Source organism: Oryx dammah, unplaced genomic scaffold (assembly GCF_014754425.2).
Source record: "Oryx dammah isolate SB20612 unplaced genomic scaffold, SCBI_Odam_1.1 HiC_scaffold_25, whole genome shotgun sequence".
Classification (NCBI taxonomy): Eukaryota; Metazoa; Chordata; class Mammalia; order Artiodactyla; family Bovidae; genus Oryx; species Oryx dammah.
This window is the reverse complement of record NW_024070209.1, coordinates 69992412-70013872: the sequence shown is the minus strand read 5'-3', so window position 1 is coordinate 70013872 and position 21461 is coordinate 69992412. Positions and strand designations below refer to the sequence as shown.

At 47.1% G+C, this 21461-nt stretch overlaps 1 protein-coding gene across 2 annotated transcripts in view; it reads left to right on the top strand.

Moving 5' to 3' along the window:
- Positions 1–19900, top strand: part of TOGARAM2 (TOG array regulator of axonemal microtubules 2) — a 43800-nt gene extending 23900 nt beyond the window's left edge. Inside the window, exons 12-17 of one of the 2 annotated variants that reach the window (XM_040224155.1) lie at positions 1040–1157; positions 1548–1642; positions 3116–3308; positions 4186–4402; positions 14152–14238; positions 19414–19900. In XM_040224155.1, coding sequence (XP_040080089.1) covers positions 1040–1157; positions 1548–1642; positions 3116–3308; positions 4186–4402; positions 14152–14238; positions 19414–19670 — 967 coding nt within the window. In that variant the 3' untranslated portion in view covers positions 19671–19900. Of the gene's footprint in view, positions 1–1039; positions 1158–1547; positions 1643–3115; positions 3309–4185; positions 4403–14151; positions 14239–19413 lie in introns of those variants that run through there. The other variant, XM_040224156.1, reaches the window with a different exon arrangement.
- The last annotated feature ends 1561 nt before the right edge of the window (positions 19901–21461 follow it).

Sequence of the window (21461 nt, the reverse complement as noted above, 5' to 3'; positions counted from 1 at the left end):
ACCAGAGATCAAACCCATGTCCCCTGCATTGGCAGGTGGTTTCTTTTCCACCGCACCACCAGGGAAGTCCTGAGACATTTCGATTTTAGTGCAAATCTTGTCATTCCTCAGCTTCAAGCCCAGTTCTTTCACATCTCCCTACACTGGGTCTTACCTTCCTTCTTCTCTATCCTGTTCTCTTCCTGGGTCCAGTCTCTGCCTGCTATTCTCCAACCGCACACTTGCAGATCCAGCAGACTGTCTTATGGGGCGTCCTCTCTCCTCCACTTCCTTCTTAATCTCATCCCATTTGTGAACTCCTACTCATTTTTTGTGCCTTCCCAGGTGGCACAGGGGTAAAGAATCTGCCCACCAATGCAGGAGACGTTGAAGATGTGGGTTCAACACCTAGGTTGGGAAAATCCCCTAGTGTAGGAAATGGCAACCTACTCCACTATTCTTGCTTGGAAAATTCCATGGACAGAGGAGCCCGGCAGGCTACAGTCCATGGGGTTGCAAAGAGTTGGACACGATTGAGTGACTGAGCAACTGAGCATACACATTCATCTTTTGAGTCCCAACCCAAGATGCCCCCCTACCACCACGATTTATCAGGTAGCGTTGACCCCTCCCTCCTAGATTGCCCCACCACACCCTTTCTCAGACTTCTAAATGTCTCTTGCTAGAAAAAAAGTTAATACACTTTTGGTATAGCCATCCAACAGAATATTATTTAGCCATTAAAAAGGATGACATGGGGAGATGATCAATGATAAAGTGAAAAAAACTGGGTAAAAGTTATATATACATTCTGATATCAACTAAAAATATATATGTGTAGAAAAATGACTATAATAAAATAATATAAAAATTTAATAGTGGTTTTCTCCTGGTAGTGGGATTATGGTCAGTGTTTATTCTGAGTTGGGATTACTGACACAATTAGAAAAAGTACTAAAAATTCTTTTACTATAATTAGAAAAATTATGCAAAGCTGTAAAGCAAATTTAGATTGCATTCCTGTGGCTGTTGTTTCATCCTGCTCTTTCTCCAATGGCAGGTTTTACGGCCGGAAGATGGTGAATATCTTGATGTCAAACACAAAATTTGATGCATTTCTGAAGCAGTCCCTCCCATCCCATGACTTGCAGAAGGTCATGACAGCTATTAAACAGCGGGTGAGTTGGCAGGTGGCGAGGTGTGAGCTGGTCTAGGGTGGGGCTCAGGCCTGAGCCTGGCAGCCTGCAACCTTCAGTTGGGTCAAGGGAAGGGGTCATGCACTCTAGAGGCTTTTGTTTCATCCATGATGCCTGATGGGTAGAATTTCCTTCTTGGGGCTCAGACCTGGTTCTGCCTCTCACTGCCTGTGTTCCTTGTGCCTGCCTAGGTTTTCTTGCCTTCATCTTCTAAGTGGGGATCTTGACCCCTGGAAGGCTCCCCAAGGCCCTTCCAAGCTCTCCTGGGTGGAAGGGGTTATTCCTCTTGTTTCTGTCTAGACTAGAGCATCTGGCAGTTCCCCAGAGAGCTGCCCCTTTCAGCTCATGTTGTGTGTGTGTGTATTTCTCAAGGGAATAGAAGATGGTGATGAACTTCCATCCGCCAAAGACCGCAAGGTGTCAAGAAGTCTGCTGGTGTATGAGAATGGGCTGCCTGGCCAGGACGGGTACAGTAGCTCTTGTCTCCCTAGGGCTCTCCAGAATGAATGGAGGCTTGGCCTGGGGCCTGCAGTGGCCCTGGGTGGGGGAGGGGTATGCATTTGGGCTGTAACTGAGCCCTACGGTCGGCAGGACTCATGGGTGAGTTTATGGGGAGGGTTCCCTCACCCACATCTTGGGGAGCGCAAATCATGGGCTAGGAAGCATCTGCTGGTAGAGATGGGTTCCCGAAGTCTCAGCCGTGTAGCTGCTGTTTAAGGGGGATGGGGTCAGGCTACATGTGAACTCAGGGTTCATCCACTTAGAGCACCTTTTGCCATCAGAGTGGCCATCCTGGGACTAATTTAGAGGCAGAGGTAGAGTCAAGGCAGGTGAGAAGGAATAGGCCCAGGGGTGAGAGAGTGGGCATCAGGAGGAGTTAGACATCCAACAGGAATCTGACAGTCACTCCTGCGCCTGAAACTAAACTCCTGTGGGAGACTATCTGGACTCCTTAGCTGGTCCCCCAGGAGAAGCCCCCTCCACCTCTTCTAGATTAACTTCCTGCTCTCAGCCAGACCTCAGCCTGCTCTCCCCAGCCCTCCGAGTTCTCTCTTTCCTGTGCCTCTGCCTATGTGTGTTGCCTACACCTGGAACATGCCTGTTTATTCTATAAGATGTGACCCCCTCCCCACCATGACCTTCCCCCAGAAGCTCTCTCTGCCCCTCTGCCCCCACGTCCCCTAGGTGGACAGGTTGCCCTGGCCTTCAGTCCTTTACCTCCCAATGGTCCATGAGCTCCTTGGGCAAAGAGCACGCCTCTCATCTCACTTGGCACACAGTTAGGCAAGGAGCCTGGGGTATAGGGATGACTGTCAGAATGGATGATGCTGGGCTCTGCTGGGTGGGACCCAGGTGTAGGGCAGAACTCAGAGACCCAGGTGAGCACTGGGGTTGGGGATGGGAGCTCTGTGTGAAGCAGCTCTCCTGTTGGCTGGAACAGACCAGGGGAATATGATGGGTCTATGATGTTAAGACAAACGTTAAGACAACAGGGCTTCTCAACATTTCCCTCTTTCCAGAGGATATGAGCAGAGCCTAGATGACCAGGGGTCAGGATGCAGGCTCCTGGCGAGACCTTCCCCAACTCTTAGATTAAAGTGTGTCTGTTGTCCTTCCATGGATTTCCACCCTCACTCCAAGCTCCCTCACCCCATTCCTAACTTACCTTCTGAAAAGAGGAAGGAAAAAGAAAAGCAAGAAGAAAGAGCCCTGCCCACTGACAGAACCCTAGGCACCCAATTGGCACCCGCTTGAGGAAAAGGCACTTCGAGAGTTTCCGAGGCCTGTGACCCCAAGCAGTGGGTGGAGGGGAGGCTCGAGTGGACTAAGCTGCAGGTCAAACTCTGGTTTCAGCCCCATCTGTCTTTGGGGGCTGTGCATGGGACAAGATGTATGTTCATTCCCTGGGGCTGCCCAGGTCAGACGCTTGTTCCACACAGGCTCAGCTCCAATGGCCCACGGCTGGTGGGGCTGCGCTCCTCTATGCGGGGTGGCTTGGAGATGGTGGAACAGCTACGGGAGCTGACGCGGCTGCTGGAGGCCAAAGAGTACCAATCTCGGATGGAAGGTGTGGGGCGGCTCGTTGAGCACTGCAGGGCCAAGCCAGCGCTCATCACTGCCAACCTGGTCCAGGTGAGTGCCACCCCACACCTGTCCTGTCTCTCCCCCCAGTGGGTCCAACTTCAATCTGGAAAACTCAGGAGAGGGTTGGACATTGTGCCAGACCCTCCAGGGTAAAGAGAGCCTGACAAACACTTGCTTTCCAGTTTCCATGGTAATGACATGAGATTATCTGGAAGTGGCCAAGATGACAAGGGCATTGCTTCCTGTTGGGCACCTTGGGACCACTCAGAGTCTTCCTGGGCATTTTTCATCCTCCTAGCAGATATATAGGGAGGAGGGTGGAGATGGAGGTTGCAATGGCTAAGGGCTGCCCCCAGCCCTGCTATGCACATGAGGTTTGGGGGTAGAACATGTGGTTGACCAGGCAACTGGGCCAGGATGGCTGGATGGGTGGGTTCAAAGAAAGCACAGGTTTCACAGTCTGGAAATGAGGGCAGGTGCCTGCTTCTTCCAGGAGTGAGGCTGCTGACACTCAAGCCACATAGCAGAGTAATTAAGACACAAGCTTGAAGTTTCTTACTAGCTGTGTGATCTGGGCAAATCATTTAACCTCTCTCAGCCTCAGTTTCTGTTTTGTATTTTAATGGTAAACTGAAGATGAGAACCTGTGCTTCATGGGTCATTAAGATTACTCTATGAGCGAGTTGAGAGTACCTAACAAGATGCTCTATGCCCTTTGCTCCCAACGAGTATTCGGTATACAGTCCTTCCCCTCTTGTCACCTCCCCCTTTGAGAGATGAGCTCTTCATCCCTGGGAATGCTCTGACATAGGCTGGATGGTCCCCATCAGGGAGGAGGAATCCCTGCCGAGGGCAGCTGGCTGGGCTGTAGGACTCCTGCCCAGCCCGGGTTCCCATGGGCTCTTGGTTTCTGTTCCCTCAATAGGTCTTTGATGCTTTCACCCCAAGGCTTCAGGATTCCAACAAGAAGGTGAATCAGTGGGCGCTGGAGTCCCTCACCAAGATGATCCCCCTCCTGAGAGAAAGCTTACAGCCCATGCTGCTTTCCATCATTATCGCTGTAGCAGACAACCTCAACTCCAAGAACACAGGAATTTACACGGCTGCGGCGGCAGTGCTGGATGCAATGGTTGAGAGTCTAGGTGAGCCTGCTCTGAGCCCCTGCTGGGCTCTGGTAGGTGGCTGGCTCCCTCCCTGGCCCCTCTGTTAAGCTTAGGATGGACATTTCCACCTTCCCTCCTCTGGAATCAGCAGAGCAGTGAAAGGCATTGATTGGCTCTCAGGCCAAACACTGAACTGGCTGAAAAGTTCATTTGGGATTTTCTGTAACGTCTTATGGAAAACCACAAATTACCTTTATGGCCAACCCAATATTTCCTGAGGCTGCATAGTGCATGGGTGGGGAGCCCAGGGCCTCCCAGGTTCTTTATTGGTAGGCGTTTCCATGTCATGTCAATCTGGTAGAAGTGGAGACAACCTAGTCTTGCCTTCTCGTGGTACACATGATGGAAATAACTCACCCTGGGTCACATAGTGCCAAGCAAGTGAGCCACTGGGGCACTGATAGAAAAACAGATCAGGATCACTGAGAAGGAGTTAGAAGAGTGGTCAACTTTTTTTAGCTGTAGAGATAGTAGTAGGGGATGTGGTCTGTATGGGAACCAGGCAGGATGCTGGTGAGACAGGAAGGCAAGCCTGTTGGAAAGGACAAAGGTGACCACCTTGACTGTCTGATATAGAAGTCATGTTGGGATCCCTTTGACTTTTTGAGCATGGAATGAATGAGAATTGCCTTTGCAGTGATTTGGGGTGAGGAGTGGAGAGTGACAGTGGAGTGAGGGATTGGGGAAGAATGAAAAGAACAAAAAGACGGAAACCAAGAGAGAGACATGAGGAAAGACGGCAGCTCCTTTGTCCCTTATGAGCTTTGCAGGATCACGTCTTTGTTCTGGAACATTAGGTGGAAATTTTGGTGCATCTATTTCTTTTTTTCCCTAAACATTATACTGTTAATTTTTTTTTTTTTTTTTTTGGAGTAAAGCAAATTAACCAGGCTTCCCAGGTGGTGCTAGTGGTAAAGAACCTGCCTGCTAGTGCAGGAGACATGAGACATGGGTTCAATTCCTGGGTTGGGAAGATCCCCTGAAGGAGCGCATAGCAACCCACTCCAGTATTCTTGCCTGGAGAATCCATGGACAGAGGAGCCTGGGGGCTACAGAGTCTGACATGACTGAAATGACAGCATGCACAGCTGATTAGCAAGGTTGTGGTAGTTTCAGGTGAGCAGTGAAAGTATTCAGCCATACATACACATGTATCCACTCTCCCTCAAACCTCCTTCCCATCCACACTGGCACATAACATTGAGTAGAGTTCCCTGTGGTTATCCATTTTGTCGTTGGATATCCATTTTGAATACAGCAGTGTGTATATGACCTTCTGTTATCCATTCCTTTGCTAGATGATTAGATGGTCATATCTGGTGTATCTAGTACACAGACTGAAGTGCAAGTTTAAAACCTCAGGTATGTGAGAACGTAGTAAATGACAGACTCATGTCCAGACCAGTAGTCTTTCACAAACTAGTCTTGCCTTGATGTGAGGAAATGTTTAATCTGAGAACCACTGTTGGCTCTGTTGCCATATGTTCCGATGAGCACAGAGCCGTGTCCTTCCTCTGGAATGCACAAGAGCATCCACCCCCACGGTGCGGCTGGAAACACTGCCTGGCACACCCACCCCTCCTCCCCATCCCGCACCCTGGCCTGAGATCAGCTCCCTGGGGCTGGGATGCCAGCTGTCCTTGGCTGGAGCCTCCAGGAGAAGTTTCAGTTACAAATTAAAGGCCTGGTCAGGCCCTTCTCCGCCTCTCGAGATCATAAATATTGTCAATTTCCTCTCTTCATCTCAGAGGGAATTTATGATTTGCTGAGTTTGTTGCTGTAGAACAAACAAAATAAATCCAGCTCTAAATTACAGCTTGTTCTCTGCACTGCTCTGGGTAAGTGAGATTGCTGTTGCCAATAACCAAGGCTCTTGGTAAATCACCGTGGGCCCTAGATTTATTAGGAAAACCAGCACCAAGCAAAATAGGCTTTAGCTATTTGAAGAGGCCAAGCACCCTTGTCTGGGGAGAGGAGCTTTTAACTCTTCCCCGTCCAGGGAATTTACTTTCCCCCTTTTGCCATTGAGCTGGCCTCCATGAGCACACCGGAGCACCTGAACTTTGAGCTACAGAATCTGATGTCTCACACAGTCACAAGGCTCATGTCTCCTCTTCTTTGGGCCCTGCTATACCTACCTGGGCTGGACACCCAGAAAAGGGAGCCTAGGGATGGCCTGCTTTCATGATCTGACCCACCCTGAGGCAGGTTGCAGCATCCGGGAAGATGTCAGTTCTCTTTTCCTCCTGGAACAGGGTCCCCTTGGGGGTGGCTGACAGTGCTTCCTCTGTCCATCAGCCGGAGGATTTGGTGCAAGGAGAATGGAGGGAGGGGAGGCGGCCCCTTCCTCCTCTCTAATCTTTAAGTCGGTGCTAGGCTGGAATGGAATGGAGTTGGCTTCAAAGGGATGGATGGAGCCCACTGACCCCCTGGCACAAGGCTCCTGTGGCTCCCAAAGTGTCAGGTCTAGGGTCTTGGCTCCTGGTCCTTTGAGCCACGCCCTTCCAGCCTAACCAGCAATGCTTGGTTTGGGAAGTGTTCTTAACTGTGAAGTAATGAGCCAACTTCACAATCCATGAAGGTCAGAATTGGTAGGATTCAGTTGCCAAGCTTTCCCAAAGAAAAGAAACTTTCTCTTCTGCCTGGAATGGTCTAGGCCTGCCCTGCAGAGGAAATAATGAATGCAAGAAACAAAACTTCCCAGTGTCCTGGGGGACTGGGTGGTGGATGTAGAGACTGCGGCAGGTGTGACAGGAGAGGAGGGGCAAACAGCCTCTTTCCCGAATCACCCAGGCTGAGCCCGACAGTGCTAGTTGACCCTTAGCCCCCAGGGACCCCTCCTGGTAGTGGCGTGGGGTCCTTTGAGCAGAAGGAGCTTTCTCCCAAGCTGGCTTCTTCATGCCCCATGAGGGACTCTGGGCTCCAGGCTGGAGAGAAGCTGTGAAATGCTATGAGACAATTGTGTAGAAAGTCATAGCATGTTACTGTTTGTTTCCCACTCAATGGGGGTCAAGGGGGCCAAAAACACAGCCAGGGCAGGCTCTCTTCTGGCATAAAGTCCAGTTGACACAGCCAAACTGGGAGATTGGTCTTTTTAGGTGACCTCTTTTTTCTAGAATTGGGTGATATAGTCTGGGCATCAGATGCCACATCTCTTCCAGTCCCTCACTTTTCCCCGGGGTGAGTGGGCCAGTGGTGTGCTGGCTGACCGAGCAGGTGGGATTTCTGCCCATGTTCGCTTTGGGAGACAGTGAAAAAGGAGACATGTTGGGAGCCTTGTCCCCTATCCTCTGCCCTTGGTCACTGCCTGCCTGAGGGCGTCTCTGGGGCTGAGCCTGGGGTGTCATCTCCTCTACTCAGCACCAAGACCTTCTTATTTCAGGAGAGTTATTTCAGGGATCAAGGTGGTTCCTGAGCAAAGACTGGCTGGCTCTGTCTTTAGGCTGTTACTGGGATAGTTACAGAAGAAACTTCATTAATTAAAACATTAGGCTGCTGACAGCTCACCTGGCTCCTGGTCAGACTGAGTGCCGAAGAAACTATTTAGTGCAGCCTCTGGCCATTGCTGCAGGGAGCAGATAAGCTCAGAAATGGGCAGCATCAGATCTACTTTTGCTCTTTTGCTCTGACTTTAAATTCATTACTTTATACAAATTATCTGACCAACACTGTATTGTTAATGAAACATAAAATTCATCCGGGGTGTCCCTCTGATATACCCACTGCTTAAAAATGTCTCTCTTATCTTCAGTTTTTTTGTCTGCATGTATACAAATTTCATAATATTAATAATAATGTAAATTCAATTTTGACATTGCTCCTTTCACTTAACACCACTCAATTTCCCACTCTGTTAAGTAGTCTTTCTAGTCAGCTTTATTAAAAATATAAAGTTTACTTTCCACCTCTGTAAAAGTCATACTTATTAATTACTGAGCAAAAGAAAAATGGAAGCATTTGGAAGGAAAAAAACTTACAGTCTGGACTCCTTAAAGAAACCATTGCTGACAGCATTTTTCATGTTAGGTATTTTTTTTCTGTGTATATTTGTGTACAGTGTCATGATAATATTACACATTGAAATTTGCATCCTATTTTTAAAAAGCAGAGCATAAGTATTTACACATAATTATGCACTTGAGTCACTTTCAACAGTTCCATCATGTGCTATGTCATAACTTGTATTTTTCTGTTTTGGTGGCTCATTCCCAGTTTTCCTGCAATGAACAGACCTAGATTTGGTGGCCACAGAGAATTCAGTTGTGTGACATAACTTACAGGTGGTGGTGGTGATTTAGTCACTAAATTGTGTTGACTCTGCAAGTCCATTGACTGTAGCCCTCCAAGCTCCTCTATCCATGGAATTCTCCAGGCAGGAATGCTGGAGAGGGTTGTTGCTTCCTTCTCCAGGGGATCTTCTCAACCCAGGGACAGAACCTGCATCTCCTGTTTGGCAGGCAGATTCTTTACCACTGAGCCACCTGGGCAGTCGTAACTTACTGAGTCTTGTGCTTATTGTTGGGAGCGCTGTTTGACTCCAGTGTCTTTGCTGCCACTGTTTATGATACCATGTTTTTTTTTTTTTTTAATGCTTTCTTTTTCTTTTTTTTTTAATTGGAGGTTAATTACTTTACAATATTGTGTTGGTTTTGCCATACATCAACATGAATCCACCACAGGTATACACATGTTCCCCATCCTGAACCCCCCTCCCACCTCCCTCCCCATACTACCCCTCTGGTTTGTCCCAGTGTACCAGCCCCAAGCATCCAGTATCATGCATCGAGCCTGGACTGGTGATTTGTTTCATATATGATATTATACAAGTTTCAATGCCATTCTCCCAAATCATCCCACCCTCTCCCTCTCCCACAGAGTCCAAAAGACTGTTCTGTACATCTGTGTTTTTTGCTGTCTCACATACAGGGTTATCGTTACCATCTTTCTAAATTCCATATATATGTGTTAGTATACTGTATTGGTGTTTTTCTTTCTGGCTTACTTCACTCTGTATAATCGGCTCCAGTTTCATCCACCTCATTAGAACTGATTCAAATGTATTCTTTTTAATGGCTGAGTAATACGCCATTGTGTATATGTACCACTGCTTTCTTATCCATTCATCTGCTGATGGACATCTAGGTTGCTCCCATGTCCTGGCTATTATAAACTGTGCTGTGATGAACATTGGGGTACACGTGTCTCTTTCAATTCTGGTTTCCTCCGAGTGCATGCCCAGCAGTGGGATTGCTGGGTCATAAGGCAGTTCTATTTCCAGTTTCTTAAGGAATCTCCACACTGTTCTCCATAGTGGCTATACTAGCTTGTATTCCCACCAACAGTGTAAGAGGGTTCCCTTTTCTCCACACCCTCTCCAGCATTTATTGCTTGTAGACTTTTGGATCGCAGCCATTCTGACTGGCATGGAATGGTACCTCATTGTGGTTTTGATTTGCATTTCCCTGATAATGAGTGATGTTGAGCATCTTTTCATGTGTTTGTTAGCCATCCGTATGTCTTCTTTGGAGAAATGTCTATTTAGTTCTTTGGCCCATTTTTTGATTGGGTCATTTATTTTTCTGGAATTGAGCTGCATAAATTGCTTGTATATTTTTGAGATTAGTTGTTTGTCCATTGCTTCATTTGCTATTATTTTCTCCCATTCAGAAGGCTGTCTTTTCACCTTGCTTATAGATTCCTTTGTTGTGCAGAAGCTTTTAAGTTTAATTAGGTCCCATGTGTTTATTTTTGCTTTTATTTCCAATATTCTGGGAGGTGGGTCACAGAGGATCCTGCTGTGATTTATGTTGGAGAGTGTTTTGCCTATGTTCTCCTCTAGGAGTTTTATAGTTTCTGGTCTTACGTTTAGATCTTTAATCCATTTTGAGTTTATTTTTGTGTATGGTGTTAGAAAGTATTCTAGTTTCTTTCTTTTACAAGTGGTTGACCAGTTTTCCCAGCACCAATTGTTAAAGAGATTGTCTTTATTCCATTGTATATTCTTGCCTCCTTTGTCAAAGATAAGGTGCATGGATTTATCTCTGGGCTTTCTATTTTGTCCCATTGATCTATATTTCTGTCTTTGTGCCAATACCATACTGTCTTGATGACTGTGGCTTTGTAGTAGAGCCTGAAGTCAGGCAGGTTGATTCCTCCAGTTCCATTCTTCTTTCTCAGGATTGCTTTGGCTATTCGAGGTTTTTTTGTATTTCCATACAAATTGTGAAATGATTTGTTCTAGCTCTGTGAAAAATACCGTTGGTAGTTTGATAGGGGTTGCATTGAATCTATAGATTGCTTTGGGTAGTATACTCATTTTCACTATATTGATTCTTCCGATCCATGAACATGGTATATTTCTCCATCTATTAGTGTCCTCTTTGATCTCTTTCACCAGTGTTTTATAGTTTTCTATATATAGGTCTTTAGTTTCTTTGGGTAGATATATTCCTAAGTATTTATTCTTATCATTGCAATGGTGAATGGAATTGTTTCCTTAATTTCTCTTTCTGTTTTCTCATTATTAGTGTATAGGAATGCAAGGGATTTCTGTGTGTTGATTTTTTTTATGCTTTCTTAAAAGCTCTTCTCTGGCTTCCCAATAGCCTGTGGATGACATGGCCTGGTAGCCTTGGAATCACATTGAATGGGACAGGTGTGAGGCCTGCTAGACCTCAGCCCATTGTAGAGAGGGGAGGCTCATTGTAGGCTCAGGGAGGCCAAGATGACTGGCTTGCCAGCCCATGACTAATTTCTCTATACTGAAGGCTTTTCTTGCCCTTTTGTATGGGCAGCCCCAAAGCCAGTATGGCTTCTTGTGGTATGTAAAAGGAGCCTATGAAAACTCTGGGTTAGGCTAATTGAGCATGGATTTTTAAGTTTTTGAAAGTTAGATTCTAGCCTCTTAATTGAAGAGGATTCATTTAAGGTTGCTGAGTTTCATGAAGGTTGCTGGGCTTTCAGAGTATTTTAGGGTAACCATAGTAATAGCAGCAACAATAACTTATATTTGCATAGTAACTGTCTTCTCAAGGCAGTATCATAAGCAGCTCTATGTGGAAAGTACTAATATTATCCCCATTTTATAGATGAGTAAACTGAGGTTTAGAGAGGGTGACTTGTCCAACATCTCACAGTGAAACATGGAAGGGCCAGGGTTCAGATCCAGGTGATCTGGACCCAGTCTGCCCCCTTAGCCACTGTTCTTTCCTGACTCCCAGTAAACCTAGGAGTGACACAAATGGTGAGCTGTCACTTTGGAAGTAGTCAGGGGCAGAAAGACAACTACTTGGGGTGGTATCTGGGGTGCATAGACCAGTTTAGGCCAACTTAGTGTGTCTGCTTTAGCATTGCCTTGCTGTCCATAAGCATTTATTGGGCATCTGTTTGTGTGTCTGACACCATGGGAGCATGGACTGGCACAGATGTCCACTGGCTGTGCATTTTCAAGTATTCCCCAAGATTTCCACTTCTTTCAGGCTCTGGGAGGTCATTTCAGTGGCCAGGGGTGGGGAAGTCCAGTGGCACCCAGAGAATGTTCTGGACTGAGTGTTGATGGGGGAGAGCAAGGGGAAGAAGTCCTTGTTCACAGAGGTGAGCTCATGCCTATCTTTAGCCATGGGTGGCGTGACAACCAGAACAACCTGGAAACAATAATGCAGGTGATGTTGATAAAAATCTATTCTTACACATTGATAGCTTTACCAGGACGCCCTGAGACCACTTCTTGCTAACTGAAATATTCTAGAACCTGGTATCTCTTATCTCCCCGAACAAATTATTTTAGACTCTGGAAATTTTGCAAGTTGCAGAGATGCACAGGATGTACATGTATATATTTCCCCCTCTGTGTTTCTTATAGGTCTCAGCAGGGAAGCAAGGGAAGCATAAGTTAGCTCTTAGGTAGAATGGCTGCCTGAAGGGAAAAACAAAGCTTTGATTGCCCATCTCTGGGGATGCTGAGGCTCGGTGCCGAGGCATGAACTCAGAGAAGGTGGAATACGCCTGGAAAAACTTACTTAGGCAGGTTGCTAATCTCTGTCTCCTGCAGAGAAATGTGGCCTTGAGATGGTCAGCTCCTGAAACAGGACACCCTTGCTGGGTGCACCTCACCTCCCAGAGTCACATCCCTGAAGAATGCATTTTGGCCCTTGCTTGCCTCCCATGGAATTCTGCTGTGTCTGCAGTGATTGCAGATATTGGGAGCTATGTGTGCTGGGCACCTCCTCAGATCTTGAAGGGGCAATCCAGGAGTAAAAGGAGCTCCTTTTACTGCCTTGTGTATTGTCTGGGTTAGCACCCCTTTCTCAGGTAAAGGGCCACTTGCTTCATCTTTGGTGAAAGATACAGGACTTCAAATGTAGTAGTTTGGGAAACCAGGAGGTGTCAGCTAGAATGGGGAAGAGGGAGCAGTTTCTGAAATCAGTAGCTGTGGGATCTGGCTGGAGTTGACTTTAGAAGTACAATCAAAGGTCAGCGAGCCTCTTTATCCCCAGAACAGCCCCCAGCCCATTTGCTGGGGCTTTATCATTAGTGGTCCATCTCTAATAAACACTTCTTTAAAAGTGAGAAGAGCTCCAGCCCCAGGCTTCATCCATGGGTAAGACTGGAGTGCTGAGTATAGGGGCACAGGAAGGTTATAAATAAACTACCAAGTGATCATTTGTGCCCCCTCCCCCAACCCACCACCATCCCCAACCTGCACATTCCCTCCTCTCATCCTACCAGAACCAGCCAGGGCTTCTGCTCCAGATAGGGTGACCAACCATCATGGTTTTCCGGGATGCAGAGCTTTCAGTACTAAAATGGGGAAGATCCTGGGCAGATGGAGACATGTTGGTCACTGTAGCTCCAGAACCCCCAGGCTCTTGCTTACATGAGCATGGAGCCTCCCACTCTCTGTAAGAGTTCATGATCGAGTGTCCGTCTCTTTGTCAAAGGAGTCTCTTGAAGGAAAAGAGGAGCAGAAGGAGGACCAGGTTTCATTTAGTTCTTAGCTCCATGCCTGTTATGTTGTGGATATCAGTGAATGTTCAGTGTGGAAATAACTGACCAGCCAGCTGTGGGTATGTTCTATTGGTTAGAGCCCAAGTTTGGGCTTTGAGGAGATACATGATTTCTGAATTCTGATCCTAGTTATGATTATGGCTCAGTGCCTCAGTTTCCCCTAAAACTATATCTCTATATCCACATCTGTATCCATTCATCCATCTTTCTCTCTATATCATTCATCTATCTGTTATCTATTAATATCATCTATATCTATCATATGTTTTGTCTATCATCAACCTATTATCTGTATCTGTCATCTATAATACTGATCTGTCTACCTCCCTCTCAATTATTTAGCTATGTTGTTCTCTCTTTTATTTACCAATCATGCATCTATCATTAGTCATCTATATCTATCTATCCATCTATCTACCTACCTATTTTGCTCTAAAGCTCACAGCAGTTTTGAAGAAATATAGACAATATGAACCAGATCTTCTGGGAGTAAATGGGGCCTATGTGGGCACCAGTCTAGCTGTCATAGGCCGTTCACTGTTCCTCAAACACTCCACATACATTCACTATTTTTCCAGGCACCATTGTAACCTGGAAAAATTAATCCAGCTTCCCAAAGGGGCTCTTCCCTATGAAGGTGCGGCGGGTACCTTGCCCTGAACAACTGGTGCCTCTGCTCAGGCCACAGCATCATGACTGTTGACACTCTCCTTCTCTTCCAGACAACCTTGGCCTTCTACAAGTGTTTGCTGGGCGGGTGCGCTTCCTGAGTGGCCGTGCCATGCTTGATGTCACAGAACGTCTGTCTGGTGAGCCCCAGCCTTCCAGCCCATCTCTCTTCTTCTCTCCTGGCATGTAGTTGAGCCACCCAATTATCTTAGACAAAAAAAAAAAAAAAAAAATCAAATAATCCTACGGACCATTTAAAAACTGTGATAAGCTGCTTATTTAAAAAAATGTATTATTTATTTGGCTATGCTAGGTCAGCTGCAGCACGAAGGATCTTCGATCCTCCTGTGACAGGCAGGATTTTTTCTTTTTTTAGTTGTGGCATGTGGGATCTATAGTTGTGGCATGTAGGATCTAGTTCCCTGCCCAGAGATTGAACCTGGGCCCCCTGCCTTGGGAGCATGGAGTCTTAGTCCCTGAACCACCAGGGGATTTCCAATAATCTGCTCTTAAAAAATAATTCCAGGGTGCTCCGTGTGTGTTGCCTGCCTGAGGGCATCATTCCCACTCCTCTGCCCACCCTCATCTCTTGCTCCAGGTCTTACCTCTGCAACCTGGTTCAATCCTCCCAGGGCCCCTGGAGTTGCCCCTTACTTCCGGTCCAGGTGCCAGGCCTGCTCCGAACAGATGGCCTGAGTGAGATCAGGCTGGGGCTACAGTGCAGCTCCAGGGCCAGGTTGGGGTGCCCTGAAGTGAGAACGGGGTCATGTAGCACCTTGGGTATCAGACAATGAACCCTTTCCTGTTACTCAAAATCAGTATTCTCTGATTGTATAGGTACTTTGTGGGCCCCAGAGATGAGTGGGTATCCATTTACTGTGAATATTATCCATCTATTTCCCCTCAAAAACAAGAGTTCTACATAGTTCTATTAACTCTGTGTCAGCCAGGAAAAGGGAAAAAAATTTCAATTGTCACAAGGCATGGACTAATAATAGCACAGCTTAACATGGGAGTAAATCTTCTGCTAATTACTTCAGCTGCCTTTTAAACTCAACTTTAATGGCATTTTCCTCATGATGCTGGGACTGTCAGCTGGGGGGGACACCCAGCTCCCCTCAGGCAGGTGAATGTGAACTGAGAGTGGAAGTGAGCTTTCTGGGGCCAGGGTGTAGACGTTTCACTGCCAGAGGAGAGAGTCCAGGGGAGAGGTGTCATGGGGGGAGGAGTGGGTGAGGTGTGAAAGATTAGGGGGAGGTAAGCCCTTTACTCTTTGGTGGGGTCAGAGAGCCTGGGCTCAGCTGCCTGGGATAGTTTTCACCTCTATGTTCACAGGAGAGATTCAGTGGAGATTTAGGAAACCTTTGAGTTATTTGTTGATGTTCAGTGGCTCAGTCGGGTCTGACTCTTTGCGACCCCGTGGACTGCAGCATGCCAGGCTTCCCTGTCCTTCACCATTTCCTGGAGTTTGCTCATGTTCATTGAGTCAGTGATGCCATCCGACCATCTTGTCCTCTGTCACTCCCTTCTTCTGCCTTCAATCTTGCCCAGCATAAGGGTCTTCTCCAGTGAGTCAGTTCTTCACATCAGGGGGCCAAAGTATTGGAGCTTCAGCTTTAGCAGTAGTCCTTCCAATGAATATTCAGGGTTGATTGCCTTTAGGCTTGACTGGTTTGACTTTCTTGCTGTCCAAGTGACTCTCAAGAGCCTTCTCCAGCACGACACTTCAAAAGCATCACTTCAGCACTCAGCCTTCTTTATGGTCCAACTCTCACATCCATACATGACTACTGGAAAAACCATAGCTTTCACTATATGGATCTCTGTCGGTAAAGTAATGTCTCTGCTGTTTAATATGCTGTCTAGTATGAGGGGTTAATCAGATGATTCGTTTTCTTTCCCTTCCCTCTGGCTGCCCCTGACTCCTCCCCCTTGCTCCCCCACCACCCTGTCCCTTACCCCTTTCCCTCCTTTTGCCCCTCCCCTCCCTTGTTCCTCCCCCACCTCTTGTATTCCTCCCACCTCCCCTTGCTCTGCCCATCTCCCTTTGCTCCTCCTACCCTCCCACCACCCTTGGGCCTGACCAGGTAGCTTCATGGTTAACTGTGCCCTCCCTTCTCTGCCTGTTTCCAGCACAGGTAACATAACTCTCACTTCTTGGTTCCCATGTTATTACGTCAATGTGGCTGAGTTGGCTCCTTGGGTGTAGTCCTGCCTTCCTAGGAATGAGGACCTCCTAGACTTATTCCAAAGTCAGTTTTCATTCCAATCTCTAAGAAAGGCAATGCCAAAGAATGCTCAAACTACCACACAATTGCACTCATCTCACATGCTAACAAAGTAATGCTTAAAATTTTCCAAGCCAGGCTTCAACAATATGTGAACCGTGAACTTCCAGATGTTCAAGCTGGTTTTAGAAAAGGCAGAGGAACCAGAGATCAAATTGCCAACATCCACTGGATCATGGAAAAAGGAAGAGAGTTCCAGAAAAACATCTATTTCTGCTTTATTGACTATGCCAAAGCCTTTGACTGTGTGGATCACAATAAACTGTGGAAGATTCTTCAAGAGATGGAAATACCAGACCACCTGACCTGCCTCTTGAGAAACTTATATGCAGGTCAGGAAGCAATAGTTAGAACTAGACATGGAACAACAGACTGGTTCCAAATAGCAAAGGAGTACGTCAAGGCTGTATATTGTCACCCTGCTTATTTAACTTATATGCAGAGTACATCATGAGAAATGCTGGGCTGGAGGAAGCACAAGCTGGAATCAAGATTGCCAGGAGAAATATCAATAACCTCAGATATGCAGATGACACCACCCTTATGGCAGAAAGTGAAGAGGAACTCTCTTGATGAAAGTGAAAGAGGAGAGTGGAGAAGTTGGCTTAAAGCTCAATATTCAGAAAACGATCATGGCATCTGGTCCCATCACTTCATGGCAAATAGATGGAGAAACAGTGGAAACAGTGGCAGGCTTGATTTTGGGGGGCTCCAAAATCATTGCAGATGGTGACTGCAGCCATGAAATAAAAAGATGCTTCCTCCTTGGAAGAAAAGTTATGACCAACCTAGACAGCATATTCAAAAGCAGAGACATTACTTTGCCAACAAAGGTCCATCTAGTCGAGGCTATGGTTTTTCCAGTAGTCATGTATGGATGTGAGAGTTGGACTATAAAGAAAGCTGAGTGCCGAAGAATTGATGCTTTTGAACTGTGGTGTTGGAGAAGACTCTTGAGAGTCCCTTGGACTGCAAGGAGATCCAACCAGTCAATCCTAAAGGAAATTAGTCCTGAAAGTTCATTGGAAGGACTGATGTTGAAGCTGAAACTCCAATACTTTGGCCACCTGATGTAAAGAGCTGACTCATTGGAAAAGACCCTGATGCTGGGAGGGATTGGGGGCAGGAGGAGAAGGGGATGACAGAGGATGAGATGGTTGGATGGCATCACTGACTCAATGGACATGAGTTTGAGTAAACTCTGGGAGTTGGTGATGGACAGGGAGGCCTGACGTGCTGCAGTCCATGGGGTCGCAAAGAGTCGGACACGACTGAGTGACTGAACTGAACTGAGTAACTGGGCATGCCCCAAGAGGCCCCAGTGTGGGATGCAGGAACCCTGAGGGTATGGCCAGAACGTGAAGGTACACATTCCATGGGAGACGGCACAGGGAAAGCCTCAGGCTGAGCTGAGGGAGGGCTAGGCCATTCTCGCTGGTTCACCACTGTCCCAGGCTGGCTCTGAAATCATAGGGGCACATGCTGCAAAGTATCCTGGGGGACTGGATGAAGTTGAGTTGAGAAAGGACAAATTGGGGGTCTCTCTAAAAAATAAAACAAAACTCCAGACCAGCCCCTGAAACATGGCATTCCTAGAGATCTGGGGCAGTGAGGAGTGGGAAGAGGGTGGGCTTGGGAGTCAAGGCAGGCTTGGCTTCTGCTCTCTGCCCTTGTTAGCTGTGGGGTCTAGGGCCATCTCCTTGACCCCTGAGTGTTGGTTTCCTCCTCTGTGAAACAGATAGCTGTTCTGCCTCTCAGGTGAGAGTGAAACGGAGTCACGATAGAAACCTCTGAGCCCTGGGCTCAGGCTCAGGCAGTGCTAGTTTGCCAGTGTGTCTCAGCTCAGGAAAGCTTCCAGTTTCTTTGCCCATAAATAAACCAAGTGCTTCTCTCAGCAATGTTTGCCTTCACCAGCACTTATCCTTTGGCAGAATGACACGCAGAGTGTGCTGATTGTCAAGCAAGCATTGTTAGCACGAACGCACTTTGGTTGATGCGACCAAAGCTGAGGGCTCTAGCAACCTGTCTGAAGCGGCGTGGGGTACCCCTTGACATGGCCTTGACATTGGGGGCAGACCTGGCATTTTCTGTGTGATGGAGGGCTTGCTGGCAGGTTTTAGCCTGTCTCTGAATTTCCCAGGGTTTAGAGAAGGCGGGGGGCCTGGGGTTACCAGATTTGGAGGGTTCATCATTGGAATGAATGACTCTGAATGAGGATCCGTGCAGAGCTTGATGGTTTAGAAAGCATGTTTGTGCCTCCTGTGTTACTACTGGGCTTGTCATGAGGTTTGGCATTGAGACACCAGGGAGGCCGTGATGGTCTTATCTCCTGCTGGCAGTTTTATTTTCCAGAATGCTTCATTTGAGAGAATCCTGATCTTTCTCCCTAGAAGAAGTTTTCTCTGTGTGAGTTCTCCTAGGTGGTAATGCAGATTAAAGCACTTCTAGGGCTAGCTTCTCTGTCATGTGTGGACCCACACAGGCACTTCATCTGCATCTATTATCTAACAATCTCAAGACTTTGGTTCAGAATTCCTTTCCTCACTTTACAGGTTAGGGGATAGGCTCAGACAGGTTGGGTGGCTTTCTCAAGCTCACCCAGCTAGTAAATAGCAGAGAGGATTGCAGTCTGGATGTGCCTGCCTCTTCCCTTTGCCCTGGGCTTCAGGGGCCAATTACTCTGTCACAGGCCCTGAGCACTTTTGCCTTTGCATACCCCTTCCTCCATAAAGCAACAAACCCAAAGTTTAAAATTGTATTTTATGATTGGTTGATATGAACTCAAATATAAAGCAGGTTAGACATCTTCATACTTTTTTTCCTTCTGATTTTAAAAGAATTTAAAATATTTCCATGGGTCCTGAAGCAAGTTGTGAGCCCTAGGTCATCTGTCTAATGACCCAGGCAGTCGGCCCCCTGGGTTGCCTGCCTTTGGAGGACAGAGTTGGTGTCCCTTTCCAAGAGAAGGTGGTGAGAGAGGGAGAGAGTGCCTGACTCAAGGACCTGTCCCTTTTTTCTGTCTGACAGTGCTGGTGGCCTCGGTTTACCCCCGAAAGCCTCAGGCCGTGGAGCGCCACGTCCTTCCAGTCCTCTGGTACTTCCTGAACAGCAGGATGGGGAACGGCGTCCTGCCCGGGCACAGCGGGAACGTCCGCACGGCAGTCTGCCGGCTGTGCAGGAGCCTCCAGGAGCAGATGGGCTCCCGGCTGCAGGACTTGGCTGCCGGCCAGCCAAAGCAAGTCCTCAAAACGCTCCAGGAGCTCTTAGGCACAGAATCCCTGTGAGGCAGCCCCGAGGTCGCCAACGGGGGGAAGGCATCTGACAGCAGGACAACTGGCAGCTCAGGGCCCTTTCCTCTGGGTTAAAGGTGGATCTGGAATGGGCAACTGTTATTTTTATCTTATTTTATTTTTTATGATGGACTAATCTCCTGGTCTATTTTCCCTTAGAGTTCCAGATGTATATAATATATTTTGAAGTAGAAATAAAAGAATTGCTTATTTTTCTAAGGTTTTATTATCTTGTATTTTTTTCTGATGTTGGAGAATTTTTCAATAGCTAGGTTTGCGCCAAAGAGAACAGAATGCGATATGGAAACACCCTAAGTGCCCAATTTTGGGTGAATGGATAAAGGTGATGCAGCACACATGCTGCCCACACGTGTAACATATGTGTGCATCTGCACACACACACACAGACACACACACACACTGTAATCCTAAGCCATAAAAAGATGAAATCCTACAACAACATGGGTGAAACCTGAAGGTATTATGATAAGTGAAATAAGTCAAGCGGAGAAAGACAAATACCTTAAGATTTCACTCATCTGTGGAATATGAAAGAACAAAAGCAAAAACAAAAACCAAAAAAAACAAACAAACTAAACAGAAGCAAATAGATACAGAAAATGGAATAGTGGTTACCACAGAAGAAGGGTCGTAGCGGGGATGGGCAAAAAGGGGAAAGAGGATTAATTGTAAGGTGATGAAAGCCTTTGGTGGTAAATTCATTGTAATGTATAGAGAAGTCAAAATATAGTATGGTACACAAGAAGGATGTGTACCTGATGCTGGGAAAGATTGAGGGCAGGAGGAGAAGGGGACAACAGAAGATGAGATGGTTGGATGGCATCACCAACTCGATGGACATGATTTTGAGCAAGCTCTGGAGTTGGTGATGGACGGGAAAACCTGGTGTGCTTGCAGTCCATGGGGTCGCAAAGAGTTGAACATGACTGAACAACTGAACTGACTGACTGACACAGAGAATTCTAGAAAGAAAACAAAAGATGGCAACAGTAAAACCAGTTGCTGATGCTACTGAGACAAAGAACTAGGGAGAAAAAGTGTAGCACAGACCCCCCATGTTGCAGACCATGTTGCAGCATAGCTCCTGTCTGTGAATAGCTGGAGAAGCCCTGCTGCACCCAGAGACCCTGAGCTGCTCACTCAAATCCAGCCCATCTGTCATAAGCCTGATGTGGGGTGAACACAAGCATCTCTGGGAGCATCCTGCTTCTGCTTTACAGTATCTTCAGTGCGGTATCTGCTGGTCCTGTGGGAACCTTCTAAAGGATCTAAAGGCAAGGAGAGTTTGATACTGACATCGGCATTACTAAAAGCCTTCTCTGCAAGGTGACTTTCTGGCTAGAGGACTAGATTATGTTTCACACTTGAAACTTTTTTCAAACTCTGTTCACTTATTTATTTTTTGGCTGTGCTTGGGCTTTGTTGCCGCACAGGGTCTTCTCTAGTTTCGGCGAGCAGGGGCTACTCTCCAGCGGTGGTGCTTGGGCTTCTCATTGCCGCGGCTTCTCCTGTTGTGGAGTACGGGCCCTAGGGCAAGCGGACTTCAGTAGCTGTGGCACGTGGGTGCAGTAGTTGTGGCTCTTGGGCTCTAGAGCACAGGCTCAGTAGGTGATACACAAGCTTTGTTGTCATTCGATATTCAGGGATCAAATCCATGTCTCCTGCACTGGCAGGTAGATTCTTTACCACTGAGCCACCAGAGGAGCCCTCAGCCTTGAAACTTAAAGGACCAGATGAAGAATAAAGCTCTGGACGTGCAGATGT